Below are 13,780 nucleotides of genomic sequence, written 5' to 3'. Positions count from 1 at the left end.
TGTGTGGGTCTATGGGTCTCTGTGTGGGTCTATGGGTCTCTGTGTGGGTCTATGGGTCTCTGTGTGGGTCTCTGTGTGGGTCTATGGGTCTCTGTGTGGGTCTTTGGGTCTCTGTGTGGGTCTATGGGTCTCTGTGTGGGTCTATGGGTCTCTGTGTGGGTCTATGGGTCTCTGTGTGGGTCTCTGTGTGGGTCTATGGGTCTCTGTGTGGGTCTGTGTGGGTCTCTGTGTGGGTCTATGGGTCTCTGTGTGGGTCTCTCTGTAGGTCTATGGGTCTCTGTGTGGGTCTCTGTGGGTCTATGGGTCTCTGTGTGGGTCTATGGGTCTCTGTGTGGGTCTATGGGTCTCTGTGTGGGTCTATGGGTCTCTGTGTGGGTCTATGGGTCTCTGTGTGGGTCTCTGTGTGGGTCTATGGGTCTCTGTGTGGGTCTCTGTGTGGGTCTCTGTGTGGGTCTATGGGTCTCTGTGTGGGTCTATGGGTCTCTGTGTGGGTCTCTGTGTGGGTCTATGGGTCTCTGTGTGGGTCTATGGGTCTCTGTGTGGGTCTATGGGTCTCTGTGTGGGTCTGTGGGTCTCTGTGTGGGTCTCTGTGTGGGTCTATGGGTCTCTGTGTGGGTCTATGGGTCTCTGTGTGGGTCTATGGGTCTCTGTGTGGGTCTATGGGTCTCTGTGTGGGTCTGTGGGTCTCTGTGTGGGTCTCTGTGTGGGTCTCTGTGTGGGTCTATGGGTCTCTGTGTGGGTCTATGGGTCTCTGTGTGGGTCTCTCTGTGGGTCTATGGGTCTCTGTGTGGGTCTCTGTGTGGGTCTATGGGTCTCTGTGTGGGTCTCTGTGTGGGTCTATGGGTCTCTGTGTGGGTCTATGGGTCTCTGTGTGGGTCTCTCTGTGGGTCTATGGGTCTCTGTGTGGGTCTCTGTGTGGGTCTATGGGTCTCTGTGTGGGTCTCTGTGTGGGTCTATGGGTCTCTGTGTGCGTGTTCTCTACAATGCAACGCGACGCCGATCCAGGAGCCGGACAGGAGCCACGGCCTCCCCACAACGTTGCCCTCCCCCACTCCCCCCCCCCCCCCCCCCCCACTGTCTCTCGCAGATCTTCGGCGCCAACGCGACCCTCCACGGTGCCACCTTCACCCTCAACTCTTCCGCTCACTCCGCGTCGCTCTCCTTCGAGCGAGCGTCGCCATCGCACAGCGGCCTCTACTCCTGCTGCGTCCGCCTTGCCGCCACCAGCTCAGCCCCCACCGCCGCTGTGGTGGTGGAGCAGCAGCAGCAGCAGCAGCCCGATCCGCCGCAGGAGGAGGCCTGCAGCTGCTCCTTCCGGCTCCACGTGCAGGGGCCGGCTTCGTCTTCCGCTCATCAGCAGAGCGACAGAGCCACGCCTAACGGTGAGCGTGCCCTGCCAGCCAGCCAGCCAGGCAGCCAGGCAGGCAGCCAGGCAGCCAGCAAGCCTGGCCAGTCAGGCAGCCAGGAAGGAATCCAGCCAGGCAGGAATCCAGCCAGCCAGCCAGGCAGGAATTCAGCCAGGCAGGAATCTAGCCATGCAGGAATTCAGCCAGGCAGGAATCCAGCCAGGCAGGAATCCAGCCGGCCAGCCAGGCAGGAATCCAGCCAGGCAAAAATCCAGCCATGCAGGAATACAGTAGTGTAGTAGTGTATAGTGCAGTAGTGTAGTAGTGTATAGTGTAGTAGTGTATAGTGTAGTGTAGTAGTGTATAGTGTAGTAGTGTATAGTGTAATGTAGTAGTGTCGTGTTAAAGGCTCTAAGGCAGTGGTTCTTAACCTTGTTGGAGGTACCGAACCCCACCAGTTTCATATGCGCATTCACCGAACCCCTCTTTAGTGAAAAATAAAATGTGATTTTTTTCAAATTCAAGACGTAGATATGTTTTTTACTGGTACACAAAATGAGCCATGCATGAACATTACCTTGTTCAAAGAATAAAACCAACACAATGCATAAACTCACAACAAATTACATACCTGAAAATCAATGTGACTTCTGCTGTTGCCTTTGAGAGATCAGTTCAGATATGCGTGGCTTCACCTTGGCAAGTGCCACTCTCATGTCATTTTCACAGCAAAGTTTGTTCCTTTTCTTCGTTTTTATGTCCAGCATCCTCGAAAAGGATTGCTCACAAGATATGTTGTAACAAATGGTATAAAAAAATCCAGGGCTTTCTTAGCAATAACTGGATACTTGTTCATTTGTCGACACCAAAACGTTGAGAGCGTTGTTGTTCTGAAGAGTTGCTGTTGAACCTGGCTCTGCTGAATTTCAATGATTTCGTCGAGGAATTCATCATTGACATCTGCTGTTTCAACAGCAAACGTGAACGGCTGTCTCACCCATGCTGGATATGACTCTCTTGTAGGGAAATATCCGTCGAGAGACTTTGCAAGCTCATCTAAGTGCGTGGCAATTGTTTGCTTCAGTTCCGTGGATACAGAAATATCTCTGATTCCAGACACATCTTCGATCTTACTTGCACAGTCGTCCAGAAGCGGGAAGTTTGCGAAGTTATTGTTCTCTGTTCGTCGTTTCCATAACGGTAGCTTTTTTTGAAAAGCCTTCAGGTGTTCTTCCGCTTCCATGATATTGACTCCACCACCCTGCATCTGCTGATTGAGATGATTGAGAGCTGCGAATATATCAGCCATGTACGCTAAAATGAGAATGAACTCAGGATTTTTGAAGCAATCTGCATGGCAGTGTTGGTGCTCTTGCAAAAACAGGGCTAATTCCACACGCATGGCAAAAACACGATTCAGCACCTGTCCCCGGGATAACCACCGAATATTAGAATGGAGCAGAAGTACCTCAAATTCAGAGCCCATTTCTTTACACAGCTCACTGAAGATGCGGTGCCTCAGAGCACTTTTTCGCACATAGTTCACACATTCCACCACAGTTTTGAATACTTCTGCCATTTTTGGAGGTAAGGTTTTTGTTGCCAACGCATGCCTGTGCAGAATACAATGCGTCACAATGATGTGTGGTGCATCGGCCTTTACTAGCGCACCAAAACCAGACTTTCTTCCCAGCATGACTGGAGCTCCGTCCGTACAAACTGCAGAAACCATATCCCATGAAAAATTGTTGTCTCTGAAGAAGTCATCCACAAGCTTCTTCACATCGGCTGCCTTCGTTGTTGTTGTAAGAGGCTTACAAAATAAAAACTCTTCTTTTATCATGTCGTCTTTCACATAGCGTACAAAAACAGCAAGCTGGCTTAGATCAGAAACGTCTGTGGTTTCGTCGAGTTGAAGGCTGAATTTTGCCGGGCTTGAAATCAGATCCGCGACTACTTGAGCCAAGATGTCTTTACTCATGTCTTCTATTCTGTCACTGACGGTGTCATTTGAAAGGGGAATTTGGGATAATTTACCTTCGGCCGCTGTTCCGAGTATCAGATTCGCCATCTTTAATGCAGCTGGTTTCACAAGTGTTTCACCAATGGTGTGTGGCTTGCCCTGCTTTGCGATCAGGTAAGCAACTTCGTACGATGCTGTCAGGATCGGTTTGTTAACAGGTACAAATCCAAGAGCAGGCAGAGTGGCCCTTTCATCGAATCTGGCTCTCTTCACCCTGAATTCAGCAAGTGTTGTGTTCTTGTATTCCCCGTCTCCATGCAGCTTCAAGAAGTGTTCCTTTAGTTTTGCCGGTGCAAGACTAGAGTTGCTCAACTTGACGTTGCATATCATGCAGATAGGACGCTCACTCCCATCACGTTCCGTGATACATGAGAATCCATGTTGTACATATTCGTCCGACCACTTTCTTCTTTTGCCCGACATAGTTAGTATGGATAAAATATTAAAGAAATCACACGACGTACGACAACAACAGTCACACGTTGACTACTGAGTACGCACTAAATTCCCCGCAGCACTGATTGGCCAAGCAGTGTAGCATGATCATCTGCAGCCAGTGATGGCCAAGCGGGCCGTGTGTGTCATCACAAATTTACACAATAATTCAAGTGTGTCCGGACCTCCGTGGCGGGGGCTCTGCCGAACCCCTGAGATCGACTCACCGAACCCCTGGGGTTCGATCGAACCCAGGTTAAGAACCACTGCTCTAAGGGGATCTTTGTCTTCCTGCAGTGACGACGTTCCTGGCCGTGATCTGCTCGCTGCTGGCCGGCGTGGGAATCATCACGGCGCTGTTCTTCCTGCTGCTGGGCAGATACCGGAGGTGCTGCTCTGTAGGCAAAGCCACCGCTGCCACCAATGTCACCGCCACCACCGCCGCAACCGTCGCCGCAACCGTCGCAACCATCGCCACCATCTCCACCGTCGCCCCCGTCGCCTCCGCATCCACCAAGGAGGCCGTGTGAACCCCCCACTCGGGAGACCCCAGGGGCTGTGTTTGTGTGTGTGATGGGGTGTGTACACACACACACACAGCTTTGTGTGTGTGAGTTTGTGATGGTGAGTGTGATGGGGTATGTACACCCATTACACACACAGCTTGTGTGTGTGTGATGGGGTGTGTACACTCACACACACAAGCTGTGTGTGTGTGTGATGGGGTGTGTACACACACACAGCTTGTGTGTGTGATGAGTGTACACACCCCATCACACACTCACCACACACACAGCTTGTGTGTGTGAGATGAGTGTACACACCCCATCACACACACACACAGCTTGTGTGTGTGATGGGGGGTCAGAAATGCTCAACAAATCTGCAAACCTGTTCCTGGGGGTCGGAGATTGGATCACCGTTTTTTCCCCTAATGATGGTAATAGGTGTGGCGCTGCAGGTTACTTTTTTGATGGAGTTAAATAGAGATTTGTGATCGCGTGCCACTGAGGCAGCCTCCATCTCCTCAGCAACCCGCGACCACCACCCATCCTTGCAGCGCCTCACGGCTCTCCGAACCTCCGAGCGAAGGCTGCGGTAAGCCTCCTCATTCTCTGACGTGAGATTCTGTAGCCGATGACAGTGGGCCTGTCGCTTTTTCTCAACCATCCTGAACACCTCCTCTGTCAGCCAGGGTCTCTGGGGAGGTCTGGACCGCGTACCCAAAGCAGCCATTGCAGCTGCATGAGTCACAGTCCTAAACCTCGCCCATTTACCCTCGACATCAAGAGGAGTGGGGGACGATGCCCACCCCAGCCGCAAGCGATGATGAAATTATATTCTTGGTTCTTTCGGTAAAGTCACCACGTAGAAGGGAAACAATAAAATAATAAAAATATAAAACAATAAAATTCTCACGACGTTTTGACTGCAACGCCAAGCAATCATCATCAGGTGTGAAAACCACAGCAAGAAAATTTGAAAAAAGTGGCGTTTTTTTAACGTTAGCACCACGGAGAGCGATTTGGCAGTTTGTTCAGATGGGCGAGTTCATCTATGTTCGGAAAAGAGGAGGGGGGGAGGCGAAAATAATGGATGTGGTCTGAAAGCCACCAAAAGCGTGAACAATCAATTAAGACCCGAAATGGTTTATCAAATCCTTCCAATGATTGCTAAGCCAGAATCCATCTTCTCGGTTGAAATTGTCTGTGTTTGTATATGTGGATAGCCTCATGAATTAATCTCTCATGGTAACCAAATGGCTTGCAAAGAACCTCTGTCTTGAAGAAGTCAATGTCATGTGAGCCTGCTGAATTATAACAATGATCTGCCACGGCCGAGGTGTTGGTCCTACCGTGTTTAAGGTCTGCTTTGTGTTCACGAATGCGGTCTGAGACATGGCGTTTGGTTTCTCCAATGTAACTACTACCACAGAGGCAACTTAGTTTGTAGACGCCAGGGTACTGTATGTCTGGAACCACATCTTTTACAGACGGAACCAGATCACGGATTTTATGTACTGTGTTGAATCGGACCTGGATCTTGTGTTTATTCAGGATTTTGGAGATCTTTTTTGTGATCCCCGCAATGTAGGGTAAAGTGATGGTTTTGAAAGGCTCCTTAAGAGGGTCCTTCTTCATGGTTGGAGTGATAGCTTTGCGGATTGTGTAGTCGGAGTAACCATTAGCCTTAAGAGCTTGGTGTACGTGCTTGAGTTCACTGCCTATGTGTTCCTGGTCGGATATGCATTGGGCTCTATGATACAGTCTTGATGAGAGAATTCTTCTGTGATGGATGGTGGTGGGAATCTGGTTTCAGATAAGCATCCGTATGGGTAGCTTTCCTGTAGACAGAGTGGCTCATTGAACCATCAGGTCTCTTTTTAATTAGGACATCCAAAAAAGGTAGCTTGCCATCTTTTTCGACTTTCATGGTAAATCTGATGGCTGGGTGTATGGAATTGATGTGGTCGAGGAATTTGATGATGAAATTCTCGCTTGCAACTTTCATCAGATAACTGAGACCAGGCCACTTTAGGTTGGAATGGGGTCCTGGGTGTACACTCACCACCGGAGTGGAAGAATGGCAGGCGCATCTTACAGATGACTAGTCGATGGTCAGAGGGCAGATCAGCTCCACGGTAGGTCTTGGTGTCAAGGACATGGGCTCGCATCCGCTGGTCCGTCACTATGTAGTCCAGCAGATGTTCTTGCTTGGACCCGGCATGCATCCATGATGTTGTGTGGATGCGCCGATGCCAGAACAGCGTGTTAGTAATTACAAGCCCATGGGCTGCACAAAATCTAGCAGTCTCCTACCGTTATTATTGAGCTGATCCGGCCCATGCTCTCCAATCACTCCAGACCAGGTGCCAGCATCATGACCAACTCGGGCATTGAAGTCACCCAACAAGATGACTCTATCCTGAGGGGCCACTTTAGCCAGCACCTGTGATAGGTCATAGAAGGCATCTGACTCATCGGCTTTGCCTGCATCCCTCCACGGATGTTCGTCTTCGGTGGGGTCATAAGTAGCCACGACCATCACTCCTCGCCTCCGGTTGATGGGAAGGCGAGCCCAAAGTAGCCTGGGACTTACAGCTTCCCACACCTCACCACCACGTTCCTACGCCCCCTTCATTCTTTTGTTCAGAAGAAGAGCCACACCCTGTTGTTTGGCAGTCTGGTGCCCCGAGTAGAGGACTGTCTACCCCTCATAGTGGCAGGAGCCAGAACCGGTCCACCGGACCTCCTGAAGACCGCAGAGATCCAGGCGTTACCGGTCCAGCTCCCGACAGAGGAGTAGCAGCCTCTCCTCCGCAATGAGCGTTCGAACATTCCACGTGGCCACACGAAGCGGCTTTTTGTTGTTTGTGGAGGAGCCCCGAGGGTAGATATTCAATCTCCTGGCTCCGCCAATTGGGGTTTGGCCAGGAGACGTCATAGACGCCTGGACCCCCCGGGGCCTCCGGCACAAGCTATTAGTTAGATATTTAAGTCTCACACACACTCACACTTTCACACTCTCACACACTCTCACTCACTCTCAAACTCACTCACACACACACAAACACTCTCACTCACACACTCTCACTCACTCACACTCTCACACACACACACTCACAAACACACACTCACTCACACACTCTCACTCACTCACACACTCACACTCTCTCACTCACACACACACACACTCACACACTCTCACACACTCTCACACTCACTCACACACTCTCACACTCACGCAGTGAAACTCCTTCCACAATCCGTGGTGGTGGTGGTGGTTGTGTTGGGGTTTGGTTTTTAATGAACACAATAAGACAACAGTTTAAATACAAAAACAACCCTCCCCCCAGTCTCGGTGGCGCGATCCCCAAATCATCGTCATCATCATTACCCCAAATCACGATCCCAAATCACGATCCCAAATCACGATCCCAAATCACGATCCCAAATCCCGCAAGCGAGCACGTGAGCACGCGAGCTGTACATCTATAATACACACGGGGGGGAGGGGCTGATTACACGGAGCCTGGCCCACAGCGTCACCTCCACCACCTCGCAATGACTTGGCGTGGGACAGCGACTTACCTCCATTCTCCCTCCCTCCCTCCCCGCCTACCACCTCTCTCATCTCTCTCTCTGTCTGTCTCTGTCTGTCTCTGTCTGTCTCTGTCAGTGTCTCTGTCAGTGTCTCTGTCAGTGTCTCTGTGTCTGTCTCTATCTGTCAGTGTCTCTGTCTGTCTCTCTCTCTCTCTGTTTCTATCTCTCTCTGTCAGTCTCTGTCAGTGTATCTGTCTGTCTCTCTCTCATCTCTGTGTCTCTGTCTCTCTCAACTGTGTCTGTCTCTCTCAACTGTCCCTCACTCTGTCTCTCTGTCTCTCATCTCTCTGTCTCTCTCATCTCTATATGTCTCTCTTTGTCAGTCTGTCTGTCAGTCTCTCTCTGTCTGTCAGTCTCTCTCTGTCTGTCTCTCTCATCTCTCTGTCTCACTGTCTGTCTCTAAGTCTCTCTCTCTCTGTGTCTCTATCTGTCTCTCTCTCTGTGTCTGTCTCTAAGTCTCTCTCTCTGTCTCTCTGTCTGTCTCTATCTGTCTCTCTCTCTCTCTGTGTCTGTCTCTAAGTCTCTCTCTCTGTCTCTGTAAGTCTCTGTCTCTCTCTATCTGTCTGTCTCTCTGTCTCTCTCTGTCTCTCTCTGTCTCTCTCTGTCTGTCTCTCTTTGTCTGTCTCTCTCTGTCTGTCTCTCTCTGTCTGTCTCTCTCTGTCTGTCTCTCTCTGTCTGTCTGTATCTCTCTGTCTGTCTCTCTCTGTTTCTCTGTGTCTGTCTGTCTCTCTCTCTGTCTGTCTCTCTCTCTGTCTCTCTGTCTGTCTGTCTCTGTCTGTCTCTGTCTCTAAGTCTATATACACCACGCAATGTAAGAACAACAACGAGCAGAATAAACTAAGAAACATAACTGTGTATCGACTGGACATCGATCAATCATCATCATCAATAATAATGGGTTAGTAGTTAGTAATTAGAACAAATTCGCGAGGGGAAAAAAACGCAGAAGGAAATATCACTCACTCACTAAGTCACTCAGTGGGCGGGTGGGTGAGCGGGTGGGTGAGTGAGTGGGTGGGTGAGCGAGTGGGTGGGTGAGTGAGTGGGTGAGCGAGTGAGTGGGTGGGTGAGCGAGTGGGTGGGTGAGCGAGTGGGCGGGTGATCGGGTGGGTGAGTGAGTGAGCGAGTGGGTGGGTGGGTGAGTGAGCGGGTGGGTGAGTGAGTGAGTGAGCGAGTGGGCGAGCGGGTGAGTGAGTGGGTGAGTGGGTGAGTGAGTGAGTGAGCGGGTGAGTGAGTGGGTGGGTGAGCGAGTGAGTGGGTGGGTGAGCGAGTGGGTGGGTGAGCGAGTGGGCGGGTGGGTGAGTGAGTGGGTGGGTGAGTGAGTGAGCGAGTGGGTGGGTGAGTGGGTGGGTGGGTGAGTGAGCGGGTGGGTGAGTGAGCGAGTGGGTGAGGGAGTGAGCGAGTGAGTGAGTGGGTGAGTGAGCGGGTGAGTGAGTGGGTGGGTGAGTGAGTGGGCGGGTGAGTGAATGGGTGGGTGAGTGGGTGGGTGAGTGAGTGAGTGGGTGAGTGAGTGGGTGAGTGAGTGGGTGAGTGAGCGGGTGGGTGAGTGAGTGAGTGGGTGGGTGAGCGAGTGAGTGAGCGAATGAGTGGGTGAGTGGGTGGGTGGGTGAGTGAGTGAGTGGGTGAGTGAGTGAGTGAGTGGGTGAGTGGGTGGGTGAGTGAGTGGGTGGGTGGGTGAGTGGGTGGGTGGGTGGGTGAGTGAGTGAGTGGGTGGGTGGGTGAGTGGGCGGATGGGTGAGTGAGCGGGTGGGTGAGCGAGTGAGTGAGTGGGTGAGTGGGTGGGTGAGTGAGTGGGCGGGTGAGTGAGTGGGTGAGCCATCGATCGTTCGAGCGATGGCTCAAGCCAAAGCTCTGCTTGTTCGATCGACGATCTGCAGATCTCTCTCCATATCGACCGGAGCGGAACGGAGCGGAAAGGAGCGGAAGGGAGCGGAACGGAGCGGAACAGAGCGGAACAGAGCGGTTACAATCGCTGGGATGGTCCCGACGAAAACCACCACAACAACAACAACAACCACCACCACAACAACCACCACAACAACCACCACAACAACAACCACCACCACCACAACCAATCAATCAATCAATCCGGACCACAGCGACCAACGCAGTGACAGTCCAAGCTCTCACACAGCGTGTGGGGGGGAGGAGGTGGTGGCGTGGGTGAATGAACTCGTGGGTGGGTAGTGGGGGGGTTAGTGGGGGGGTAGTGGGGGGGTAGTAGTAGTGGGGTGAATGTGTGATCACAGTCGGGGTAACAACAACAACAACCACAACAACAACAACCACAACAGGTGCACCGCCACCGCTCCACAAGTCTCTGGGACATCCTCCTCCTTCCACCCTTCTTGTCCACCCTGTCCACCCTTCACATCCACCCTGTCCACCCATCCTGTCCACCCTTCTTGTCCACCCTGTCCACCCATCCACCCTTCACATCCACCCTGTCCACCCATCCTGTCCACCCATCCACCCTTCTTGTCCACCCGTCCACCCTTCCAGTCAAACCTTCACATCCACCCTGTCCACCCATCCTGTCCACCCATTCAACCTTCTTGTCCACCCATCCACCCTTCCTGTCCACCCTTCACATCCACCCTGTCCACCCATCCACCCTTCCTGTCCACCCTTCACATCCACCCTGTCCACCCATCCACCCTTCTTGTCCACCCATCCACCCTTCACATCCACCCATCCAGTCAAACCTTCACATCCACCCTGTCCACCCATCCACCCTTCACATCCACCCTGTCCACCCATCCAACCTTCTTGTCCACCCATCCACCCTTCACATCCACCCATCCAGTCAAACCTTCACATCCACCCTGTCCACCCATCCACCCTTCACATCCACCCTGTCCACCCATCCACCCTTCTTGTCCACCCATCCACCCTTCACATCCACCCTGTCCACCCACCCATCTGCACTCACTCAAATTCACCACCCACCCACCCACCCCACCCACCCACCCCACCCACCCACCCACCCCACTCACCACCCACCCCACGGCCACTCAATTGAGAAACTTGCGACATCGCCTCGCGCCACAGTCGCAGGGCAGCTTGGAGCGGGCGTCCTCCAGGGGAAACTTGTAGTCGTAGGTGAGCTCCTCGCCGCGCGAGATCCTGCGCAGGGCCAGGATCACGATGTGCTTGGCGCCGTCCACGGCGATGACGCGCGAGTAGCAGTTGGGCTCGCACGAGTGGTTGATGAACCGCGCGGCGTTGCCGTGCATCGTGGCGTCCACCACCTCGTAGTCGTCCATGCGGAACATGTAGCAGCCTATACCCTGTGGGGGGGGGAGATAGTGGGGGGGAGATAGTGGGGGGGAGATAGTGGGGGGTTAGTAGCAGCCTATACCCTGTGGGGGTAGTGGGGGGGAGATAGTGGGGGGGAGATAGTGGGGTTAGTAGCAGCCTATACCCTGTGGTGGGGATAGTGGGGGGATAGTGGGGTTAGTAGCAGCCTATACCCTGTGGTGTGTGGGGGAGATAGTGGGGTTAGTGGGGTTAGTAGCAGCCTATACCCTGTGGTGGGGGATAGTGGGGAGATAGTGGGGGAGATAGTGGGGTTAGTAGCAGCCTATACCCTGTGGGAGCAGTGGGGTTAGTAGCAGCCTATACCCTGTGGTGTGTGGGGGGGAGATAGTGGGGGAGAGATAGTGGGATTAGTAGCAGCCTATACCCTGAGGGGGATAGTGGGGGAGAGATAGTGGGGTTAGTGGGGTTAGTAGCAGCCTATACCCTGTGGTGGGGATAGTGGGGGATAGTGGGGTTAGTAGCAGCCTATACCCTGTGGGGGATAGTGGGGGATAGTGGGGTTAGTAGCAGCCTATACCCTGTGGTGGGGATAGTTGGGGGGGAGATAGTGGTGTGGGATAGTGGGGTTAGTAGCAGCCTATACCCTGTGGGAGTAGTGGGGGGGAGATAGTGGGGGGGAGATAGTGGGGTTAGTAGCAGCCTATACCCTGTGGGAGTAGTGGGGGGGAGATAGTGGGGTTAGTAGCAGCCTATACCCTGTGGGGGGGATAGTGTGGGATAGTGGGGGGGAGATAGTGGGGTTAGTAGCAGCCTATACCCTGTGGTGTGTGGGGGAGAGATAGTGGGGTTAGTAGCAGCCTATACCCTGTGGTGTGTGGGGGAGATAGTGGGGTTAGTGGGGTTAGTAGCAGCCTATACCCTGTGGTGGGAATAGTGGGGGATAGTGTGGGGGAGAGATAGTGGGGTTAGTAGCAGCCTATACCCTGTGGGAGTAGTGGGGGATAGTGTGGGGTTAGTAGCAGCCTATACCCTGTGGGGGGGATAGTGGGGGGGAGATAGTGGGGTTAGTGGGGTTAGTAGCAGCCTATACCCTGTGGGAGTAGTGGGGTTAGTAGCAGCCTATACCCTGTGGGGGGGATAGTGGGGGGGAGATAGTGGGGTTAGTGGGGTTAGTAGCAGCCTATACCCTGTGGGAGTAGTGGGGTTAGTAGCAGCCTATACCCTGTGGGAGTAGTGGGGGGGATAGTGTGGGGTTAGTAGCAGCCTATACCCTGTGGGAGTAGTGGGGGGGAGATAGTGGGGGGGAGATAGTGGGGTTAGTAGCAGCCTATACCCTGTGGTGTGTGGGGGAGATAGTGGGGTTAGTAGCAGCCTATACCCTGTGGGAGTAGTGGGGGAGGATAGTGTGAAGGAGATAGTGGGGTTAGTAGCAGCCTATACCCTGTGGTGGGGATAGTGGGGGGAGATAGTGGGGTTAGTAGCAGCCTATACCCTGTGGGAGTAGTGGGGTTAGTAGCAGCCTATACCCTGTGGGAGTAGTGGGGTTAGTAGCAGCCTATACCCTGTGGGAGTAGTGGGGTTAGTAGCAGCCTATACCCTGTGGGAGTAGTGGGGTTAGTAGCAGCCTATACCCTGTGGTGGGGATAGTGGGGTTAGTGGGGTTAGTAGCAGCCTATACCCTGTGGGAGTAGTGGAGGGGAGATAGTGTGGGGGAGATAGTGTGGGGGAGATAGTGGGGTTAGTAGCAGCCTATACCCTGTGGTGTGTGGGGGATAGTGTGGGGGAGAGATAGTGGGGTTAGTAGCAGCCTATACCCTGTGGTGTGTGGGGGAGAGAGTGGGGTTAGTGGGGTTAGTAGCAGCCTATACCCTGTGGTGGGGATAGTGGGGGGATAGTGGGGTTAGTGGGGTTAGTAGCAGCCTATACCCTGTGGTGTGTGGGGGGGGATAGTGTGGTGGGGGATAGTGGGGTTAGTAGCAGCCTATACCCTGTGGTGTGGGGGGATAGTGGGGTTAGTAGCAGCCTATACCCTGTGGTGTGTGGGGATAGTGGGGTTAGTAGCAGCCTATACCCTGTGGTGTGTGGGGGATAGTGGGGTTAGTAGCAGCCTATACCCTGTGGTGTGGGGGGGGATAGTGGGGTTAGTAGCAGCCTATACCCCGTGGTGTGTGGGTGGGATAGTGGGGTTAGTAGCAGCCTGTACCCTGTGGTGGTAGTGGGGTAGTGGGTTTAGTAACAACCTATACCCTCTGGGGGTAGTGGGGTTAGTAACAGCCTATACTCTGTGGGGGATAGTGGGGTTAGTAACAGCCTATACCCTATGGGGGTAGTGGGGTTAGTAACAGCCTATACCCTGTGGTGGTAGTGGGGTTAGTTACAGCCTATACTCTGTGGTGGTAGTGGGGTTAGTAACAACCTATACTCTGTGGTGGTAGTGGGGTTAGTAACAACCTATACTCTGTGGTGGTAGTGGGGTTAGTAACAACCTATACTCTGTGGTGGTAGTGGGGTTAGTAACAGCCTATACTCTGTGGTGGGGTTAGTGGGGGGGTTAGTGGTGGTGGTCTTAGTGGTGGTGGTGGTGTTAGTGGTGGTGATGTTAGTGGTGGTGG

At 53.0% G+C, this 13,780-nt stretch overlaps 1 protein-coding gene and 1 long non-coding RNA gene across 2 annotated transcripts in view; one reads left to right on the top strand and one right to left on the bottom strand.

The window, feature by feature from the left end:
• The first annotated feature begins 1,092 nt into the window (after positions 1 to 1,092).
• Positions 1,093 to 5,642, top strand: LOC142907731 (uncharacterized). The gene is made up of 2 exons (XR_012931243.1): positions 1,093 to 1,382; positions 4,102 to 5,642. It is a non-coding gene; the product is annotated as an uncharacterized LOC142907731 (long non-coding RNA).
• A 1,946-nt stretch (positions 5,643 to 7,588) lies between these two features.
• The window catches only part of LOC116958740 (uncharacterized), a 160,949-nt gene continuing 154,757 nt past the window's right edge, over positions 7,589 to 13,780 (bottom strand). Inside the window, exon 43 of the mRNA XM_076057484.1 lies at positions 7,589 to 11,197. Coding sequence (XP_075913599.1) covers positions 10,922 to 11,197 — 276 coding nt within the window. The 3' untranslated portion in view covers positions 7,589 to 10,921. The remainder of the gene's footprint in view (positions 11,198 to 13,780) is intronic.

The sequence above is a fragment of the Petromyzon marinus genome, chromosome 82 (assembly GCF_048934315.1).
Source record: "Petromyzon marinus isolate PM22_M1 ecotype Great Lakes invasive population chromosome 82, UKy_Petmar_22M1.pri1.0, whole genome shotgun sequence".
In the NCBI taxonomy this organism is placed as follows: Eukaryota; Metazoa; Chordata; class Hyperoartia; order Petromyzontiformes; family Petromyzontidae; genus Petromyzon; species Petromyzon marinus.
Note: the sequence above shows the minus strand (reverse complement) of the source record. Positions and strands in the feature narration are given on the sequence as shown.